This window comes from Anser brachyrhynchus (genome assembly GCF_964034855.1).
Source record: "Anser brachyrhynchus genome assembly, chromosome: 7".
In the NCBI taxonomy this organism is placed as follows: domain Eukaryota; kingdom Metazoa; phylum Chordata; class Aves; order Anseriformes; family Anatidae; genus Anser; species Anser brachyrhynchus.
This window is the reverse complement of record NC_137701.1, coordinates 24,920,458-24,937,924: the sequence shown is the minus strand read 5'-3', so window position 1 is coordinate 24,937,924 and position 17,467 is coordinate 24,920,458. Positions and strand designations below refer to the sequence as shown.

The window sequence follows — 17,467 nt, the reverse complement described above, 5'->3', positions numbered from 1 at the left end:
GCAAAGTGAAGAGGGGGTATAGAGAGATGAGATAATAAAACTGGCTACAGGCAAAGGAAGGGTGAAGAGTCTTGATTCAGATGCTGAATGGAGCTGTTTGATGAGTTCAAGGGTTGGTCTGACAGGCATGTTTTTGCAACAAACCGTCAGCATAGGTAGTAAGAGAGAGAAGAGACCAGGGGTGCAGTGGCATCACTAGAGTCAAAACACATCTAGTATCTGAACAAAGGGTCTATAGTTCTGTACATGGAGAAGGGAGAGAAGGGTCTGGAGGAGGGCATGTGGGGAAAGCAGCAGGTGCAATCTGTGGAAGAATCCTTTTTCTAGTGCAGCATTCCCTTACAAGCACTTTCAAGAACCTGCCCCTGGCACCGCTGAGCACTGATGGTCTGCTGAGGAGGTCAAATAGACAGGCAGGAACATGTTACATCTGCACTCGGGTTTGGGGGGGGACAGGGGAATTTCTCAATGCCTTTATTCTATGTGTGCCAGAATAACCAGATGGAAGAATTGGGTCTGACATGGAGTGGAAGGGAATATGGCTTCAGTCCTAGGCAGTTCATGCAGGAATGGCCATGTGGCTCAATTCATACATCCATCTACAGCAAAGGGAAATAGCGGGGCTGTGGGTAGTACCAGATACTCAGGAAAAGCATGCAAAAAACAGTTTTGTTCTTCAGCAGATCTCTGCAGGCCTCTGCTATTCTTCCCCATCTCCCTTTCTAAGCTGGTGTCCCGGACTGCTTCTCTTCCCCCCATCTGTAATGCATTCCTACTTCTTGATCACCCTTTTCTCCTTTCTCCATAGATCTTCTAGTTCTCCCCTGTTCTTTCTGAATTGGGAGATCAAACTTGCAGATAGTGTTCAAGACATGGTTGTGCCAAAGATACATGCAGAGACCTAAATCAGTTTTTATGTTTTGCTCTGTGTTCCTTCTGTGTAGTTTTTAGTAATCAGTTTTTGATTGCTGCTCAGCACTGAGATGTTTACAGAAATCTTACTGTGACTCTCTGAACTGTTTCAAGTGGTAATACCTAATTTAGAGCTCCTTGTATGTGTATATAGTTAAGACTACTTTTCTGTACGCTTAACAAGATTGAATTTCATCTTCCCTTTTTTTTGTGGAGTCAGTTCAGGATTGAAAGATTTTTCCACGACTCTGCAGTCAGCTTGGGATTTGATTGTTCTAAATCATTTTGTATAAACAACTGCAAGCTTTGTTACTGCACACCTTCCTCTTCCCCTTCCCAAGTGCATTCACTGTCTAGGTGTGCCTTCTGAGGCATATGAAGTCTGTTCAGATGAACTCCCCCTGTGGTGAATATACCTATTGCTTTCGAGGACTAAGATCATAGAAAGAAAGTGATGAATGCTAAATAAATTGTTGTCTTTCTCTTTCCCTGCATCCTTCTCCTCTGTTGCAGAGAGCCTCTCCCTCTCTGAGCCAGAGACGTACCGTTACTTGAACCAGTCTGGCTGTGTGAGTGATGAGAACCTGAATGACATAGAGATGTTCAGTAAGGTCATGGTGAGTCCTGTTCTAACACCTCTTGAGCTCCTTAGACACAATCTCATGGACTAAGTGTGCTGCAGGGTCTAGATTTCACAGGCAGAATTTATTTGCCCTAAGCCAAAATTTGGTGTTCAACAAGTTTGAAACTCAGCTGTACCCGTTTATGGTAAAAACAAGACTAGACAAATGTTTCTAGTGTACAGAAATGGGAGAGTTTGGGAAACAGTCAAGGTTGAATAATATTTTAGAATGACAGAGCCTTTGGGGAGCATGAACCTCACCCCCACCCCATAATGGTTCTTGAGAGCCCTCTAGGTGGCCTGAACCAGGAAACCTCACAATGACCATTAGAAGGGGAACACTTTGCCCTAAAGGTAGTGTTCTCCAGAAATGTTCTGGTTATATCAGCGGTATAAATGGCATATTCTGCCATTTCACACAGATTTCAAAACACATCCGTAATTTTATGAGAGGTTATGTGTTTAGCAGGATGAATATGCAATTCGTGTTTTGTTTGATAAGTGGTGTGTTATCAGCCTGAGGGTTCTAATAGTGTAGGTGAAACAAGATACACAAGGTTGAGAAGAGGCAGCTTAAGATTTCAATAGCTCCTGCTTAGATGTGATTTAAAGGAAAGGAATATCTCCTATTCAGCAGCTGTTTCAATTTTAACATGGCATTTATACTTCAGATGAGGAGAGGGCTCGGGGCATGGATGTGGTTGTTGCATTGTACTGTGGCTGTACCTACAGCCAACACTGGGTGTATGGTTTTGCGTAGACTGCCATGAAGGTGGTGGACTTCAGCACAGAAGAGATCCGAGACATCTTCAAACTTCTTTCTGGCACACTTCATCTGGGAAACGTTGAGTTCATGACAGCTGGCGGGGCCCAGATTACAACAAAAGCAGGTAAATGAGACCCTCGCAACTTGGTCAACCCCACAAAGCCCTGTAAGGCCTACAGCAAAGTAAGGCCTGTAAGGCCTTCACTCCACAGTCCTCTCCCTCTATCCTGGTCAGCAGTGCCTTTGCTAGCAGATTCCCTGTAGTTTAACCCCACAAAAATATTGCCACAGCAGGCATGGCTCTAGAGCACCGGAATGTTTTAGCTGGGCTATGATCCATTTTTTCTCCTGGGTACTCAGGCTGAGTCCACAGTCTCACGGTTTCTCTTTTGCATTGAAAGAGCAGGAAGAGAAAGGAACAGGGAGGAGTTTTAGATAAGGCTGTTAAAAACCCTCCTCTGAAGCATCGCTAGTGTGCACTCTGTTACAGAGGACCAATCTGAGCTGGTCTGGTAAAGTCTGTCTAGACAGACAGAAGTAACAGAAGTAATAACTATATATCACAAATGGTTTAAGTCGCAAGTTAATTTCCTCTCTTCTGGACATCCAAGTTTAGCAATCCCAAGCTCAGGCGGCACTATTGTGCCTTTAGGGAAACATACCTTCCTATTCAATAAATGCTTTGCTGGTGCTGAGCTTTACACAGTGTTTTGTTCTTCCTGTTGTCAGCATAAAGGCTGACCTATACAAGAGTCTGTCTGTGGCCCCTAGTGGATGCTGATCCTACCTTAGACTGGGTATGTAGGCTTACAGCATCAGGTATGCCAAGGGGAATTAAGTAAACAGGATCTTCCTGCTGGAATTTAGTTGCTTGACTTAGAGGAGTCCCTGGGGTTTCCACAATGAGCTGCAGAACATGCATCCCTCACAAGTGGTGGGGACCCATACAGGAGAATGTCCATTTTTCTTACTAGTGCTGAACATTGCCAGTGACCTCCTGGGCTTAGATGCCTTCCAGCTTTCCGAAGTACTGACTCAGAGGTCCATGATTCTGCGTGGGGAAGAGATCAGCTCCCCTCTAACTGTGGAACAGGTGAGTGTCCTACTATATGCTTCTGTCACTTCTACATTTCCAGGCCTTTACCATCCACTCAAGTTTAAGGATCCCTGTTACGTTCCTGCTAAGTGCTCAGCTGTGTCCTCCAGTCTTTTGCCCTTAACAGTAGTTCAGGTCCCAGCATTGCCTCTTCTGCTTTTTAGGCCTCACAGGGCAGGAGGAGTTCATTTGTAAAAGGCAATGCACAATATTGGTTTTAGGTCACCTTCAGTCACCAGGAATTGGCCATGCTCATATTGTGTAGAGGATGCATCAGGTGCTTTGTGGTAATTGCATGTGCGCATGCTTTTACCTTGCAGAACTCCCAGGTTATGCTGCACTTACTGCACTTACTGTAAAAAGCTTTAACACAGTTACCACAAAACATCTGGCAGATCTTAGGTTGTTACCCCAGAGCAGCTTGTTTGTGTATCCACAGGAGCAGAAGAGGACTAAACAGGCTTGTATGTATGCTCATCTCCAAACCTGTACAGCCTGCGGGGGCCAGTCCTACTCATCTGTTGCATTTCTCTGTGGTTCATTACACTGTTGTCCCTACTAACTGTAACTTGTGGTGATGCTGATCACTTGAGGGCACTCTCGGTGTTTTAGGTCCATGCATAGATAACTGTGGAAAATCATCCTATGTCATTAATAAGATGCAAGACACTGGGAAACAAGGGATAATATAGCTAGGATGGAATAAACATCATGTTATAGGAAAATAAGCAACTCTAATGGAAAGCTTGGGGTGGCATGGACAGCAGAGAGTTATCATGCCAACCCTTACACTGACAGAGGAACCAGTGTTTCCAGGATCCCTCTGACAGATATCAGTCTAACCATTCTTACGGTCTCCCACTGAAGGAGTTTCATGGCCTCTTTAAGTATGCTTGCTTAAGCTACAGTGGAGACTGTAGCTGAAAAGTTATTCTCGGATTTAGATTACCTTTGGCATCCCAGCTATCCACTTTACAAGCTTCAGTTTATGTAAAGTTTTTCACTTGGTGTTCTCTTTTCTAAGCAAAACAATCCAATTCCCTCAGTTTCCTCATAAGTAATTTTCTAAACCTCTTTTTCCACTGTCCCTGTTTCCACACATCTTTCAAGAAGTGGCATGCACTTCTTGGACATCATATTCAAGCTGAAGTCTCAGCAGTGCCCATTTCAGCAGAGCAGTCACTTCTTTTCTTGTTTTGGACACAACTGCTAATATATCACAAGCTGAGCTTTGTCTTTAAGAAATGCTATCTTTTTGTCATAGTCCATGCAATGCTGTTGTGTGACAATTATGTTTTTGCCTTGAGTCTGGGGTAGATACCCTCAGTATCTAGTACCATGGTTCCTCTTCTCCGCTGCCTGTCCTAGATAAACCACACCTTTCCGTAGCAGCATGCAGGGATGGATAACAAATAATGCCAGAGATGTTCCACGCAGTCCAGAGCAAGAGCATGCAGTTGTAGGTTTTACTGGAGTCTCCCTGAGCAGAGCTTTCCCTGAAAGCAGGGCCATTCCCGACATTCTTGCATGATGGACCCCTGCAGCCCAGTGAAGCCCGGTACTAAGACTGGAAGAAAGCTATTACAGCAAGTGGATGCTACTGCCTAGGTGTCATCTCTAGGTGTCATTTCCTGTTGCACCAAACAGCAGCTGTGTAGGGTTGTACAGGCCTGTAGCCCTCAAGTACTGTGCCCACCTCTTCCCACTTGCTGTTGCTGGAACGCGGCGATAGAGCTGCCAGGGATTTCTCCTTCTGTAACGGGCTGGTTGCCCATCCGAGCTTTGACATTTCAGTGGGTTGAATGGATGAACTGGCCTGAGGGCGGGCAGGGCTGGGAGGATGAAAGGAGCCTTTGAAAATCTCATCTGAGCCATGCTGTGGGGGAAGAGGCTTTGCTTACAGCTGGATGGGGAGGTCCCATTCCTGGGACATGAGCCCAACTTACTGTGCAGCCAGAGGCATGGCCCTGAGGGCTTTCTCCCTCCTGACTAGTAAGGCAGACCAACTGATGGAGAGAAGAAATACCCAGAAAAGGCATGCATGACTGTGCTTTGAAATGTGCCGTGGAGAAGGGAGGTTGCTAGGCCTAGGGTTGCTGGAGGAAAGTACCGGTGAGACTGGGTAAAAAGGAGGATCTTGCTGGCTGAGCCTCAGGGGAAAGCTGAGCAGGGCTGGGAGGATTTGGAGGTGGCTGGCCTGTGCCTTTAGTGAAGCAGAACAGGAGAGGTGGCGTTATTCAGGCTTGCGAAGCTGGAGAGGACGAGGGTATGTTTAGAAGACCTCTAACATTGCTGCCCAGGGCTACTGAAGGAATTACCTTGGTGTCATGGCTGAGAGTAAACAGGCAATAACTGATCTAGATACCAGCATTTATTTAAGAAATTATGAGATTAGAGCTTTTACCCTACTTGGTTACTTGGTTGTTTCACTCACCACCACCCCCAGCATTATGTTCATCAAATGTCTTTTCCCAGTAGGGAGATGACTGCTTGTCCAGGAGGGTCAGGCAGGCAGCTGTGCTGGTCCATGCTGTGCAGCTCCTCATGTTACCTGTCTCAGAAACTACAAGTCCAGGTCCCTGGGCATACTCTGGCTTTTGTCTCCAGGCATCTCCGATCTCCAGGATCTTTCACCCCATCCAGAATCTTTCTTCTAGTCAAGATCTTTGTCTTTGTCTTTCCTGGTCCCCTCCTTCTTTTTAGTAACACTTATTTTTGGCCTCCTCTTCTTTCCAGAACCATAAACCCCAGTTTCCCAGCCTCAGTAGTCTGTGGGCAGAAGCGGAGCATATGATCAGCCTCTTAATTTGCGGTTCTGTCTCATGTCTCTCTGTTAATTGGAGGATTTGGGGCATGACACTTTTGTTTAGTCCAAGTGTTATCAAAATGTACAACCAGCCCATTCCAGTTACTTCTGCTTGAAAGTTCAAAAGTTCAATTCTGGACATTCACTGCAACACTTACATAGGAATAATTATCTGCTGCCAGTTAGTGTTCACAATTTGAGCCTTTTTTTCAGCGTATGACTCTTGGTAATGATCACTGCATGAGATGTAGGGCCAGCTCTTCCTTCAGCCTCTCAAGTTAAGTTACCTAAAGGTCAGTGACAATGGTATATCTGTGCATGGCTGGGCTATTTGCAAATTTGAATGTTGACTGTACATATAAATATTGCACTGTGCATAATGAATAAGAGATGCTGAGGCATCTAAAAGGAGTGGCGGGACCTGAAGTCCCATAGAGATTCCTGGTGCACCTTATGCTTTCTGTTCTCCCCGTGACTCATTTTTTCCTCTCTGCATTTACAGGCAGCAGACTCCAGGGACTCCCTCTCTATGGCACTGTATTCTCAGTGTTTCTCATGGCTCATTAGCAAGATTAATACGAAGATCAAAGGCAAGGAAAACTTTAAGTCTGTGGGCATCCTGGATATCTTTGGCTTCGAGAACTTTCAGGTCAGAATTTTATCTTTTGCAGGGTGTGTTGGGTTTGGAGAGGTCAGTGGATGTAGGGAGGAAGTTTTTAGGTTTGTATCTTGTGTAGGATAGCATAGGGCATTCTGGGACTTCTCCACTGCTCCCTACCCATGAGAGTGGCAAAATCTACTTAGCTGCCCATTTCTGGTAGCTTTAATTGTGTAGAGTGATGTTCAAGGTCTGATTTGTGACACAGACCTGAAGCAGACGTGGTGTGGTAGGTAATATTGATATTTATGGAACTATGTTTCTTTCTTCCTAAGAAGAAGAGAAATGTGATTTTTCTTATCATCATTTACTACCATATAGACCTCCTGCATTAGGCTAGCATGAGCTACAAAAGCTGTTCTCCTGATGGGCCTCCCCATACTGTCCTCCTCATGTCCAGCTAACAACCCTTGCCTCTGTGCTCTGTGGCTTTATTCCAGGCCTGGCACCTTCCCTGTAGCTGTGGCAGGAGATCATTTATAGCCCAGGGAAAAGAATGTTAAGTTTTATATCTTTGTTTCTTCTCACAGGTGAATCGTTTTGAGCAGTTTAACATTAACTATGCAAACGAGAAGCTGCAGGAATATTTCAACAAGCACATCTTCTCCTTGGAGCAGCTAGAGTACAACAGGTGAGGGGGCCTCCCAAACTCATCTACCTATTGCATGAGGAGCAACTCTTCTTTTGTTTGTTTGTTTTGATCATGGCTGTTAGCTTCATGTAATGACTCCTAGTTCTTGAGTTAAAAGAGAGCAAACCGTTAGCCTCTATCCATTCTGTTTGTATCACAACTTATGTTATCAAACTCTATTATGCCATGCCCCCACAATGTGTAGTTTTGCAAAATAACAACAAAACAGATCTTCACAATTTTGAAATTTCAAAAATCTTAGTCTAGATTTTCTTCTTTTTCTAAGCTGAACAGGAAGATCTTGGGCTCTAACACATTAGAACACATGGTCACTTGCCTGATTACTAACTTTTGATGATTTACCTAAGGTGAAGGTATTGTTATGCAGATGCATTCTTGGTGTGCAGAAAATAAAGTCCCTAATAGTAGATAGGTATCTGGCAGCTCTTTCTGCTCTAGAGAGTCCTATGCTATGAAAATGGCTCTTTTACTCAGCAAGGAGATTTAAATCACTGTTTCCTGAGCTTAAAGAGCATGGGGCTTTCTGCACAGCTGATTCTCTTTGCGGACTTTGTATTAGATTGTATTTTTTAAAGTACCTGGGATGCTCTAGATTATCTCAGCTTCTAGAGAAGCCTGCTAGAGAAGTACTTCAGTTCTTGTTCTGAAACAGAAGCCTTTATGTTTGTGAATGAAGCAATTGAGTCAGGTCAGTGAGGGCAAATGAGAGCAGCTTTGTAAAGGGAGAAACTGAATAGGCAATTCATGAAATTCTAAAGATTACAAAACTGCAAGACTATTTATGTACTCACTTCTCAGGCCAATTCCACCATTGCAGGAAGCTTGTGTTAAGAATGGTATCATTGCAACAAAAGATTTTTTCCTGATGATTACATAGGAGTTTAAATTCTGTGTCTGAACTTTGGAAAGGATGAGAGAATTTTATTATTAACTACTTTTCAATTATTGTAGGGTAATGTGATTAAAGCTCACATTTCACAGTAGTAGCTTCATGTCCTCAGGTTTAATAAATAGCTCCATGTATTTTGTCACTCAATTAGATAAGGGGTCTGTGGCACTAGAGACGACTTGTGTGATTTCATTTGTTTTAGATAACTCTGCTTCCTTCAGTTCTGGAAGGACTTCTTGCCCTCAGAAGTGATCCGAGAGGCCTTTTTGTAAAAATATACGGCCTCTTGTACTGGGTCTGGCTGGGATGTTAACTTTCCCTGCATCAGCCCATACAGTGCTATGCTCTGCGCTTGTAGCTAAAACAGCAGTGGTATCACACCAGTGTTGTGTCTGCTGCTGAGCAGTGCTGGCACAGCATCAGGACGCTCTCTAACCCTCCTAGGGGGTGGGCAATAAAAAATGTGAGAAAAGAAACATCACCAGGGCAGCTGACCTAAACCAACCAAAGGGATATTCCATACCATATGATGTCACACTCAGCAATAAAAGGTGGAAAAAGGAAGAAGAGGGGAGGGGTGGGCTCTCGTTGTGAAAACGTCTGTCCTCCTTCCGAACACCGGCTGCGTGCGCTGAGGCCCTGCTTCAAGGACGTGGTCAAGCATCGCTCATTTGTGGGACGTAGAGAGTAATTTCTTTCCTCTGCACTTCCACATAGCCTGTACTTGTTTTGTTTAGTTTTCCCTTTCCTCCTCCCTTTTCCCCTTTCCTTTTTTTTTCCCCTTTAGTTAAATTGTTAATTGTTTAGTTAAATTGTTTAGCTAAAGTGTTTAATTAATAATAATATTTCCTTAATAATTATTTCTTTTGTCCTTTAATTAAATCATCCTTATCTCAACCCATGAGTTGTTCTTTCCTTTACTTCTTCCCCTCCTCATCTAAGGAGGGGGAGTGAGAGAGTAGTTGTGGTGTTCAGCTGCCTAGCACGGTAAAACCACCACACCTCTCTGACACCCATTGTTGCAAAGATTTAAAACACTGTGAACTGGTATTTTTTGTCATTAAGGGGGTAAGATATTCTGTTCCCTTTGGAGGGAACTTCTTTCCATTCTTTAGAAATGATTCTAGTTTGCTGCTCCCAGCTGTTGGCCACCGGTTTCCGAATGCTTTGAACCTGAACATACAACGTCTAGGCTAAAGGGTTTGTAGAGAACAGCTTCACTGTCTTCAGAACATTAGCCTTTACCTGAAAGGAGTCTGTATCAGTGTCAGTAAGCAGCTTCACACCTAGCTGTAGTTTTCCTTGGATTCCTGAGCACGAGTTACTCACAGGCTTTCTGGATTTGTGGGTCATCAGTTGACTCTTGAAGCTGTGTAGCAAACTGTCCAACATCACCACCACTTGGGCTGATGTTCATCTCTCCTGAACTAGCAGGAAATGCTTTCCATCACCTGGAAAAATGGAAGCACCAGAAACTGAGAGCAACTACAAATCGTCAGTGCTTGGTGCAGAATTTGCTCAATGACTGTAAGATAAGCATCAGTCTAAATCACCTGGATGGATAAGAAAGGCTGTCTCCTACTTACATCTCCTTGTGTTTAGCAGTGCCTTGAATATCCTATTTTATTTCCTCAGGCATGGCAGAGCCCAATTCCTGCAAACCCTCTTCAGTCCTGGGAAAGCCATTCTCAGCCTATTCTGTTCTCAGTGCTCATGGGGGCATTGGATCTTGCTTTTCATGTTTGATCTGTTTGTTCCTGACTTTCAGGGAAGGGATAAACTGGGAAGCCATTGACTGGATGGATAATGCAGAGTGCCTGGACCTTATTGAGAAGGTGAGCAATTATCTGGGACAGTTTCCAGGGACCACAATGGTGACTGCTGATTGTCTTGGGGCCTTCCCTGGGGTCTCCTAGTTTTAAAAACAGGCGGTTGCTTAGATCCTCTTTCCCTCATGACCTGGCAAAAGTATGAGCTGTTCTACCTGTAGTCTCAGCTCAAGAAAGCATATCTGTGCTTGCGAGTGAAAGCAAGCTTAGGGAGGGTGTCATAATTTAAGACATGTAGCATGGTTTAAGTAAAACCTTAATGTGATTTTCTAATAAATTCTTCACTTCTGTTCTGCTTGCTGAATGTGTTGACTAGCCAGAGTTCTGCTTTCAACTCAAGCTTTGCTGGTTTATAACCACGGGTTATTGCTCAATGTGCTGTCCAAATCTCCAGTTTTTGGCTTGGTGATGCGTAGTTAGAGCTTTTGCTGTCTGTAAAAGCTTGTCTCTTGTTTGGCTGTAGAAACTGGGTCTATTGGCTTTGGTGAATGAAGAGAGTCGATTCCCCAAAGGCACAGACAACACCCTTCTGGAAAAACTTCACAGCCAGCATATGGTAAGTAAGAAAATAACCCGGCAGGCAAATGATCAGTATGTTAGCCCCATCAGCATTTCAAAGCTGAAAGTGAAGTTTTTGTTGATGTAAAATATGTTCTTTGTGCAGGAAATTTGAAATGCCCTAGGCTCGAGTCTGCAAGTATTTAATAAGGCTACATTGAACAAAAGTAGTATGTGAAGAAACTTGCAGATGGTCTCTTGCACAGAGAGAGAGGGAGCGTGCATACTGCAGGCTGCAGGTAGAGGAGATTTGAATTTGTGGCTTGGGTTGAAGGTCAGGTTCTGCTGGTCTGTGATGGGACATGAGGCAGCACCCCAGGCACAGGACGTGGCTGCACAGTGTGGTTGGGTTTCTTCTGCCAGCTGACTCACAGGAGCCAGCTCCAGAGCACTTCAAATCTGTCTCCTGGGGCTGGGGACAGATTTGGCTTCATGTTTTTTAATGGGAACTCTCTTATTGTTCCTAATTAATTATATTCTTTCCTCCTCTTTCTTGTATTCTGGGCATGGGAGTAGAAGGGCTTTTTCATACAGGTCTGAAAGTTACCCTGGGGACACAAAAAACACAGTGAGATCACTATAGCAGTCCCTTAGCCTGTCTCCAGTACAGGCAGCATTCTGATCCTCACAGTAAATAGACTGAAAACAAAGCAAGTTAAACCCCGTAGCAGGCACTTAAGGAATAAGTTACTACTTTAGCAAGAACAGAGTCAGCTAATACATTACCTAGTCTGCCAATTAAGGCTTCATTGAAGCCTGAAAACATACAAATTTGTAGCCTTTATTAGACATTTTTTTAAAAATTGGAATAGATGCAGATACTCTCATTTTTCAAATGTACATCTAACTCTGCTAGTAATACTCATGGCTGCAAACTGGATATAATAACAACTTCTATTTATTCCAAGTTTTGCGGAAATATTTCCTTTCTTTAGGCCTAAGTGGATGCCTTCAGTTTAGTCCACTGTGGTTTTCCCTTGTATTAAAGGTCAAGGTATATAAGAATGCCTGATTTACCTTTTTTATTGATGTTGGTGTTTTATATATTTTAATGTCACATTAATATTTTTAATACATCCATTATTTTCTATTTTCTTTGTGAAATGTCCCAGCCTCTTCAGTTTGTCTCCAGATGGAGAAATTTCAAAGCTCCTCTTTCTTTCTGCTGTTTGTCTCTGAACTCCTCTAGGTGTTTTCTCTATTCTTTTCTGAGATAAATATTCAAACCAGAAAGCAGTTCCCTTGGCAAGAAGGTACCTGTGGTTTATTGTACAGCAGCATGAGACTGTCAGTATTATTTTGCATTCCTTTATGCCCCACAACATTTCGATTGCTATTTTTGGTGATTTTTGTTCATTGACTAGCCTTCTCATTAAGTTGTTCATAGCGTCACTTCTGTCTGCTTTGAGGAGATAGCAGTTAACGTGGAACCCCGGGGAGCATAGGAGAGATAGAAGATGCTGAGGAGTTGGAGTGCAGGGAGGAAAGGTGAAGTAGACAGCAGTCCAGTGCTTGCGGTTTTTGAAGGCAAAGTGTTCTTTATACCACTAAAGTCTCTAGTGCAGGCTGGAGGAGCACTGGAAGGCATCCACTCACTGTTGCTGGAAAGCCTGATGAACCTTAAAGGAAAACAAGCTGTTTTCTCTGTGTTTTTTTTGTGGATCACAAAAGGCTTAAGAAAGAAAACCATGAGAGCTGGGATTTAAGAGAATATGACCTCTGGGTCATATTAATGAACAGCAACAGGGGATCCAGGAGAAGGAACTAGGAGTGTTGTAGGCATGGGTAAAACATATGGGCTTGGTAGGTGGGAACTGGGCAAGTATTTGGAAGTGAAGTCAACTTTGGGTTACTAATTAGATAGACCTTATGAAAATAATCAGAGTTGTAGATAGCAAGAGAATAAACTTATCATTCACTTGCCTTTTTCTTACTCTACCTTATATAGTCACTGCTGGAGGCAGGACGCTCAGCTGGATCGTTCGTTGATCTCAAGTAGCATGGCTGTTCTTGCATATTTAAGGATTCTTATTTTAAAAAAAGAAGGAAAAATAAAGGGAGAGACTAGAACAGCTAGTAAGGGAAAGTAAAAATTAATATGGAAAAAGAGAAAGAGAGGTGCAAAGAAAGATGGAAAACAGGAGATTGGTATGGTACCTCCTTTGACAAAGAAAAAGCGTGTAGGTGTTCTGCAAAGCTGCCATCTTCCCTGCATCCTGATCCCGTGTACCGCCCCACGTGGTTTGTGTGGAGCCCAGTCTTCATGGGTGTCAGACATGCAAGAATTAACATTTCATCCATGGCATGCCTGCCCAACCTTGATTCTGCAAACCCTTGCTCACATGAGGAATGCCTTGAAGGACTGGATTTTTCCATCTTATTGGAATAACGTATTTGCAATATAGCTGCAGATTAACTGCTGCACATGTGGTCAGGCTCTGCAACAACTAAGGTCCTTGCCATCCCAGCATTGCCATAGTCATGGCCGAGTTTCTGACTGAAGCTATGTATTCTTACGGTGCCATTATAAGAAGCCTTTTTTTCCCTTTGATTTCAGAGCAACCATTACTATGTGAAGCCTCGGGTGACAGACCATCAGTTTGGCATAAGGCATTATGCGGGAGAGGTAGGTGTTCGTGTAGCTCATGGTGTATCTGTGAGATGCTTGCACTTGGGCTTGAGGTTATGGAGCGTTTAGATTCCCAAAGTCAAGAATCTTTCTGAGCTGTGTGTATGCTCTGATCTTAGTGCCCCATACCTGAGCACAGGAGGTGCAATGGGCTCAAAGTAGCATATCATTCTCCAGCAGTATATTCTCCAACTTGGACATTTGTTTTTCTCAGGTAACTTTTGCCTTGGGAGATAATAATCTCCTCCTTACTTCTGATATTCATGTTTTCTTTTCTTGGACATTCACAAACAAACAAAACCCAAAATAAAAATAACAAGGACACTTTCATTGTTGGGGAAGAGGAGAAAAGGTTACATGCCTACTGCAGAAAGGAAAAGGCCTCCAAGGTTAAACGCTGCTCTTTGTTATGGAGGGGATGGAACAGATGGAGGCGTGTCAAGGGAAGTCACCTGCACACTAAAGAAGGACTAATCTTCTCCTAGACTCATCTGCTGGGCAGCGGTGGTTGGGAACTCAGGGCACTACATGGCACAGTTAGTATTTCCTGCTCACACCTCACAGAGGATTTCCCCACACTGTGACTGCAGGCATATTTCTGCAGCTCTTTCGCTTAGCTCCTGGCTTTGAGTATTATTTTTTTTAATTGATGGCTAAAAGCCACTTTCTTGTTAGTAACTGCTGAGCGCTGGAACTCTTTGACCCCCAAAATTAGGATCCTGGCACATGCCCACGGTGTTACTGTGAAGCACTGCTGGAGGCTTTGTATATTGGCATGTTAATGTAGAAGTGCTTAATGATTTGTACTGCTCTGTTCCAGCGGCTCTGTCTGTGTTGCAGGTGCTCTATGATGTGAGAGGGTTTCTGGAGAAAAACAGAGACACCTTTCGAGACGACATTTTAAACATGCTGAAAGACAGCAGGTATGTATGTCTCCCTTATGCTTGTGAAGAGGCCACGACTGCCGGGCTGGACTAAGCCACATTCATGTAATAACCAGGCCAAGGAAAACAGTTGTTTTGTCTGAACATCAGGCGTCGTTCTTCACTATTCTTCGCCTTGTGCTTAAGTGCCCTGACAAAAGAAAAGAGAGCTGGAGAAGACAGATGAGGCACAGATGAATGATTTATCAGTACTCTTGTCCCAGTTTTGAAAAGAGCAATGAAAGTAAGACAGAAATTCCCACAGGCAATTCTGGTTGTCTCCCTCTTTTCTTCCCTCTTTCCTCTTTTTCTTTCTGCCTCCCTGTCCCAGCAATGGCAAATTTGCACCTGAACAAGTCAAGGCTCTTTGTCACATTGTGAAATGCTTGCCTTTGCACAGAGACTGCTTGGTTTCCATCCTGCTTGTTAGTGGAGAGCTTCCATGGTGTGCTTCATCCTTATCCTGATCCAAACTGAGCCATCACTGTGGGGCCAGCTGCGGTCCCAGTTTTATACCCCAGTGACCCTGCAATGTGACCTAGAGAAATGAGCTGACTTTCACCTTGATCAAGGTCTACAAGGCAGAGATGGCACGTATTAGAAAGAGAGAGGTGTTAAATGACATGGTGGACCCCAGAAGTTTTTGTGTTGCAGCTCCACCACATGCTTTATACCACAGTTCATATATTTACTGCCTTTGGGCTCCAGCCTGATGGGGCTGTTACAGAATTGCATTTGCCCAGAAGACAGCTGCAGAGTTTGCACTTGACACAACCTGAGAGAGCTGAGAGGACGAGCTGCTCTTAGCTGCCTTACTCAGACAGTGGCATCTGCGTAATATTTTACACAGGGCTTGAAGCCAGAATTGTGGTTGTCATTGTCCAGCATTACCAGAAGGGCTCAGGCTATTTCAACAAGCCAGAAAAGGAAATTCTGCTACAAACAGTCTCATAACAATAAATCGTTGTGTAGATTTTGTACGAACCAGCACCACTGTCTAAGGAGAGGCAAAATGGCGTAGAAGATCCCACAGAGATGGCCTACACAGTGGGTAGCTCCAGAAGTCCTCTGGCCATGGAAGGGCTGTGCTTGCAGGTGCAGGGGCATGGCTTGGGCACCATGGCTGATAAGGTACAAGAGCTAGCTCTGGACGGGGGTTATAGCACACAGTTTAGCTGGAATGCCTTCAAGGCAGTTTTGCTTGGGGGCATATAGCTAGAGGGAGGCGTGCTGGCCAGTGCAAAGTGGAGACCTTCCTTTGTTTAATATCCTATTCTACAGCCTGAGATGGGTCTCTGGCTTTGCAGCCAAGTGTGGCACACAAGGCAGCCCATGTGGTCTGAGCAGACAGATGGAAAGTATTAATTTCCTCACTGAATCACCCAGCTGAACTGCTTCCTGCAGACACTCTGTGGTGGCAGGAATAAAAATGAGGTGTTTCTTACTGGGACGGGGGTAATACCTAAGAATAAGAGCCATCTTCTCACGGGTGGTTGGTGTCTTGCATCTTCTTTAATTCTTTTATTTACCCTTAGGCTGGACTTCATCTATGACCTTTTTGAAAGAGTCTGCAGCCGTAGCAGTGAAGAGACACTGAAGATGGGCACCCAGAGGCGCAGACCGACTGTCAGTTCCCAGTTCAGGGTAGGATATTTTCCAAGAGAGCAGCAGGCTGCTGGGGAAGAGCAGATGGGTAAAGCAAAGCCTGCGGCCAAGAGGAGTCATTCATCCTCATTTTGTGTCCAGCACTGTAAATGTGCAGGAATGTGGTACAGCTAAAAAAAGACAGTGCCACTGCCTGAAGGATTTCTCTGTATGGTGTAAGATGTGAGATGTTAAGACTGGGCATAGTGGCAGAGGAAAAGAATATCAATAATATTTTGTTAAATATCTGAAGCTTTTTATGTTCTTTGATCATTTGTGTTGGTCTGGTGTTTCAGTTAGTTGTATGTGTTCAATTCAGGCCACATCTTTTACAAGCATAGTGGCAATTACAGTAAAACCTTGTTGGGGGGTTTCATAGCCCCAGGTTCATACCTGCACGTATGAATTTTCTCCATTAAGATTGTCTGCAAACTTATGTTAATGTCACAGTTTTAGATCCCTATATAAAAAAGCTTGAAAGACATGTAAAAATAATTCAAATTGGCTATAAAGCTTAGAAAGCAGGGATGGCTATGCACACAGTGTTGCAGTAAACAAACTCTGGGTATGTTTTGGACAGGAAGAAATCTCCTGGGTTACTGAGAGCAGGCTCACTGTGTTGCAGCATTAAGACCTATAGTATAATAATAGGTTATAATGCAATATGTGAGTTATAAAACCCATAAGAAAAAAAACTTATGAATGAATCTATCTGCATTTTTAAAACAAGTTAAATAGTTGGAAAGAATCATGATCAGATATTCCTTGTTCCAGCTCTGAAAAACATTTTTCGGACAGAGATACGATTTATCGTTTTATTACTTTTAACTTAGAACAGCTTTACTTTTTTACTTGATGAAAACGATGTAAGAAAAAACAGGTTTTGGTAGGCAGAGTCAATGAAACACACCAGGAGTGGGAGGGCTGCATGAAAACTGTGTTGCATCAAGAGTAGCACTTTTCTCTCCTGTAGTGACTCAGCCCTTGGGTTTTGTCTTACTGCTTTTTAGGATTCTCTTCATTCACTGATGGCAACGCTGAGCACTTCCAACCCATTCTTCATCCGCTGCATCAAACCAAATACAGAAAAGGCAAGTCTTTCTCCCAGCAAAATGTATACATGCAATACAGGTGCCCATGAGTGCTTGCACAAATGCCTGCCTGACAGGTGCCTCTGTGCAGATCCGAAACTGGGGATAAAAGCAGTTTGCCCTTCTCATCTGTTTTTCCTTCTAGTTGTTTTATTGTTTAGGAAAAATATGCTCTTCTGTTAGTAACCAGATTAAAAAAAAAAAAAAAAGCTGAATATGATATAGCCTTTCCCACTTCCTTCTGTGCTTACAAAACCTGGAAGATGAACCAGGCTTGTGTAGAGCCCAAAGCTGTGGTAGAAGAAGCAATCACTCCTGCTTGTGTTGCCTGCACACGATTTGTTCTGGAATGCAGGGTTTGTGCAGTAGAAAGTGTCTCCTGCAGCTCCCTG

The 17,467-nt window shown here is 43.7% G+C and overlaps 1 protein-coding gene across 4 annotated transcripts in view; it reads left to right on the top strand.

Annotated features, from left to right (window-relative positions):
- The window catches only part of LOC308198550 (unconventional myosin-X-like), an 85,753-nt gene that overhangs the window by 26,162 nt on the left and 42,124 nt on the right, over positions 1-17,467 (top strand). For all 4 annotated transcript variants that reach the window (XM_080601135.1, XM_080601133.1, XM_080601136.1 and 1 more), the window contains 11 exons: positions 1,426-1,529; positions 2,295-2,424; positions 3,275-3,393; positions 6,705-6,851; positions 7,391-7,491; positions 10,170-10,236; positions 10,694-10,786; positions 13,346-13,414; positions 14,258-14,340; positions 15,876-15,984; positions 16,995-17,075. In XM_080601135.1, coding sequence (XP_080457261.1) covers positions 1,426-1,529; positions 2,295-2,424; positions 3,275-3,393; positions 6,705-6,851; positions 7,391-7,491; positions 10,170-10,236; positions 10,694-10,786; positions 13,346-13,414; positions 14,258-14,340; positions 15,876-15,984; positions 16,995-17,075 — 1,103 coding nt within the window. The remainder of the gene's footprint in view (positions 1-1,425; positions 1,530-2,294; positions 2,425-3,274; positions 3,394-6,704; positions 6,852-7,390; positions 7,492-10,169; positions 10,237-10,693; positions 10,787-13,345; positions 13,415-14,257; positions 14,341-15,875; positions 15,985-16,994; positions 17,076-17,467) is intronic.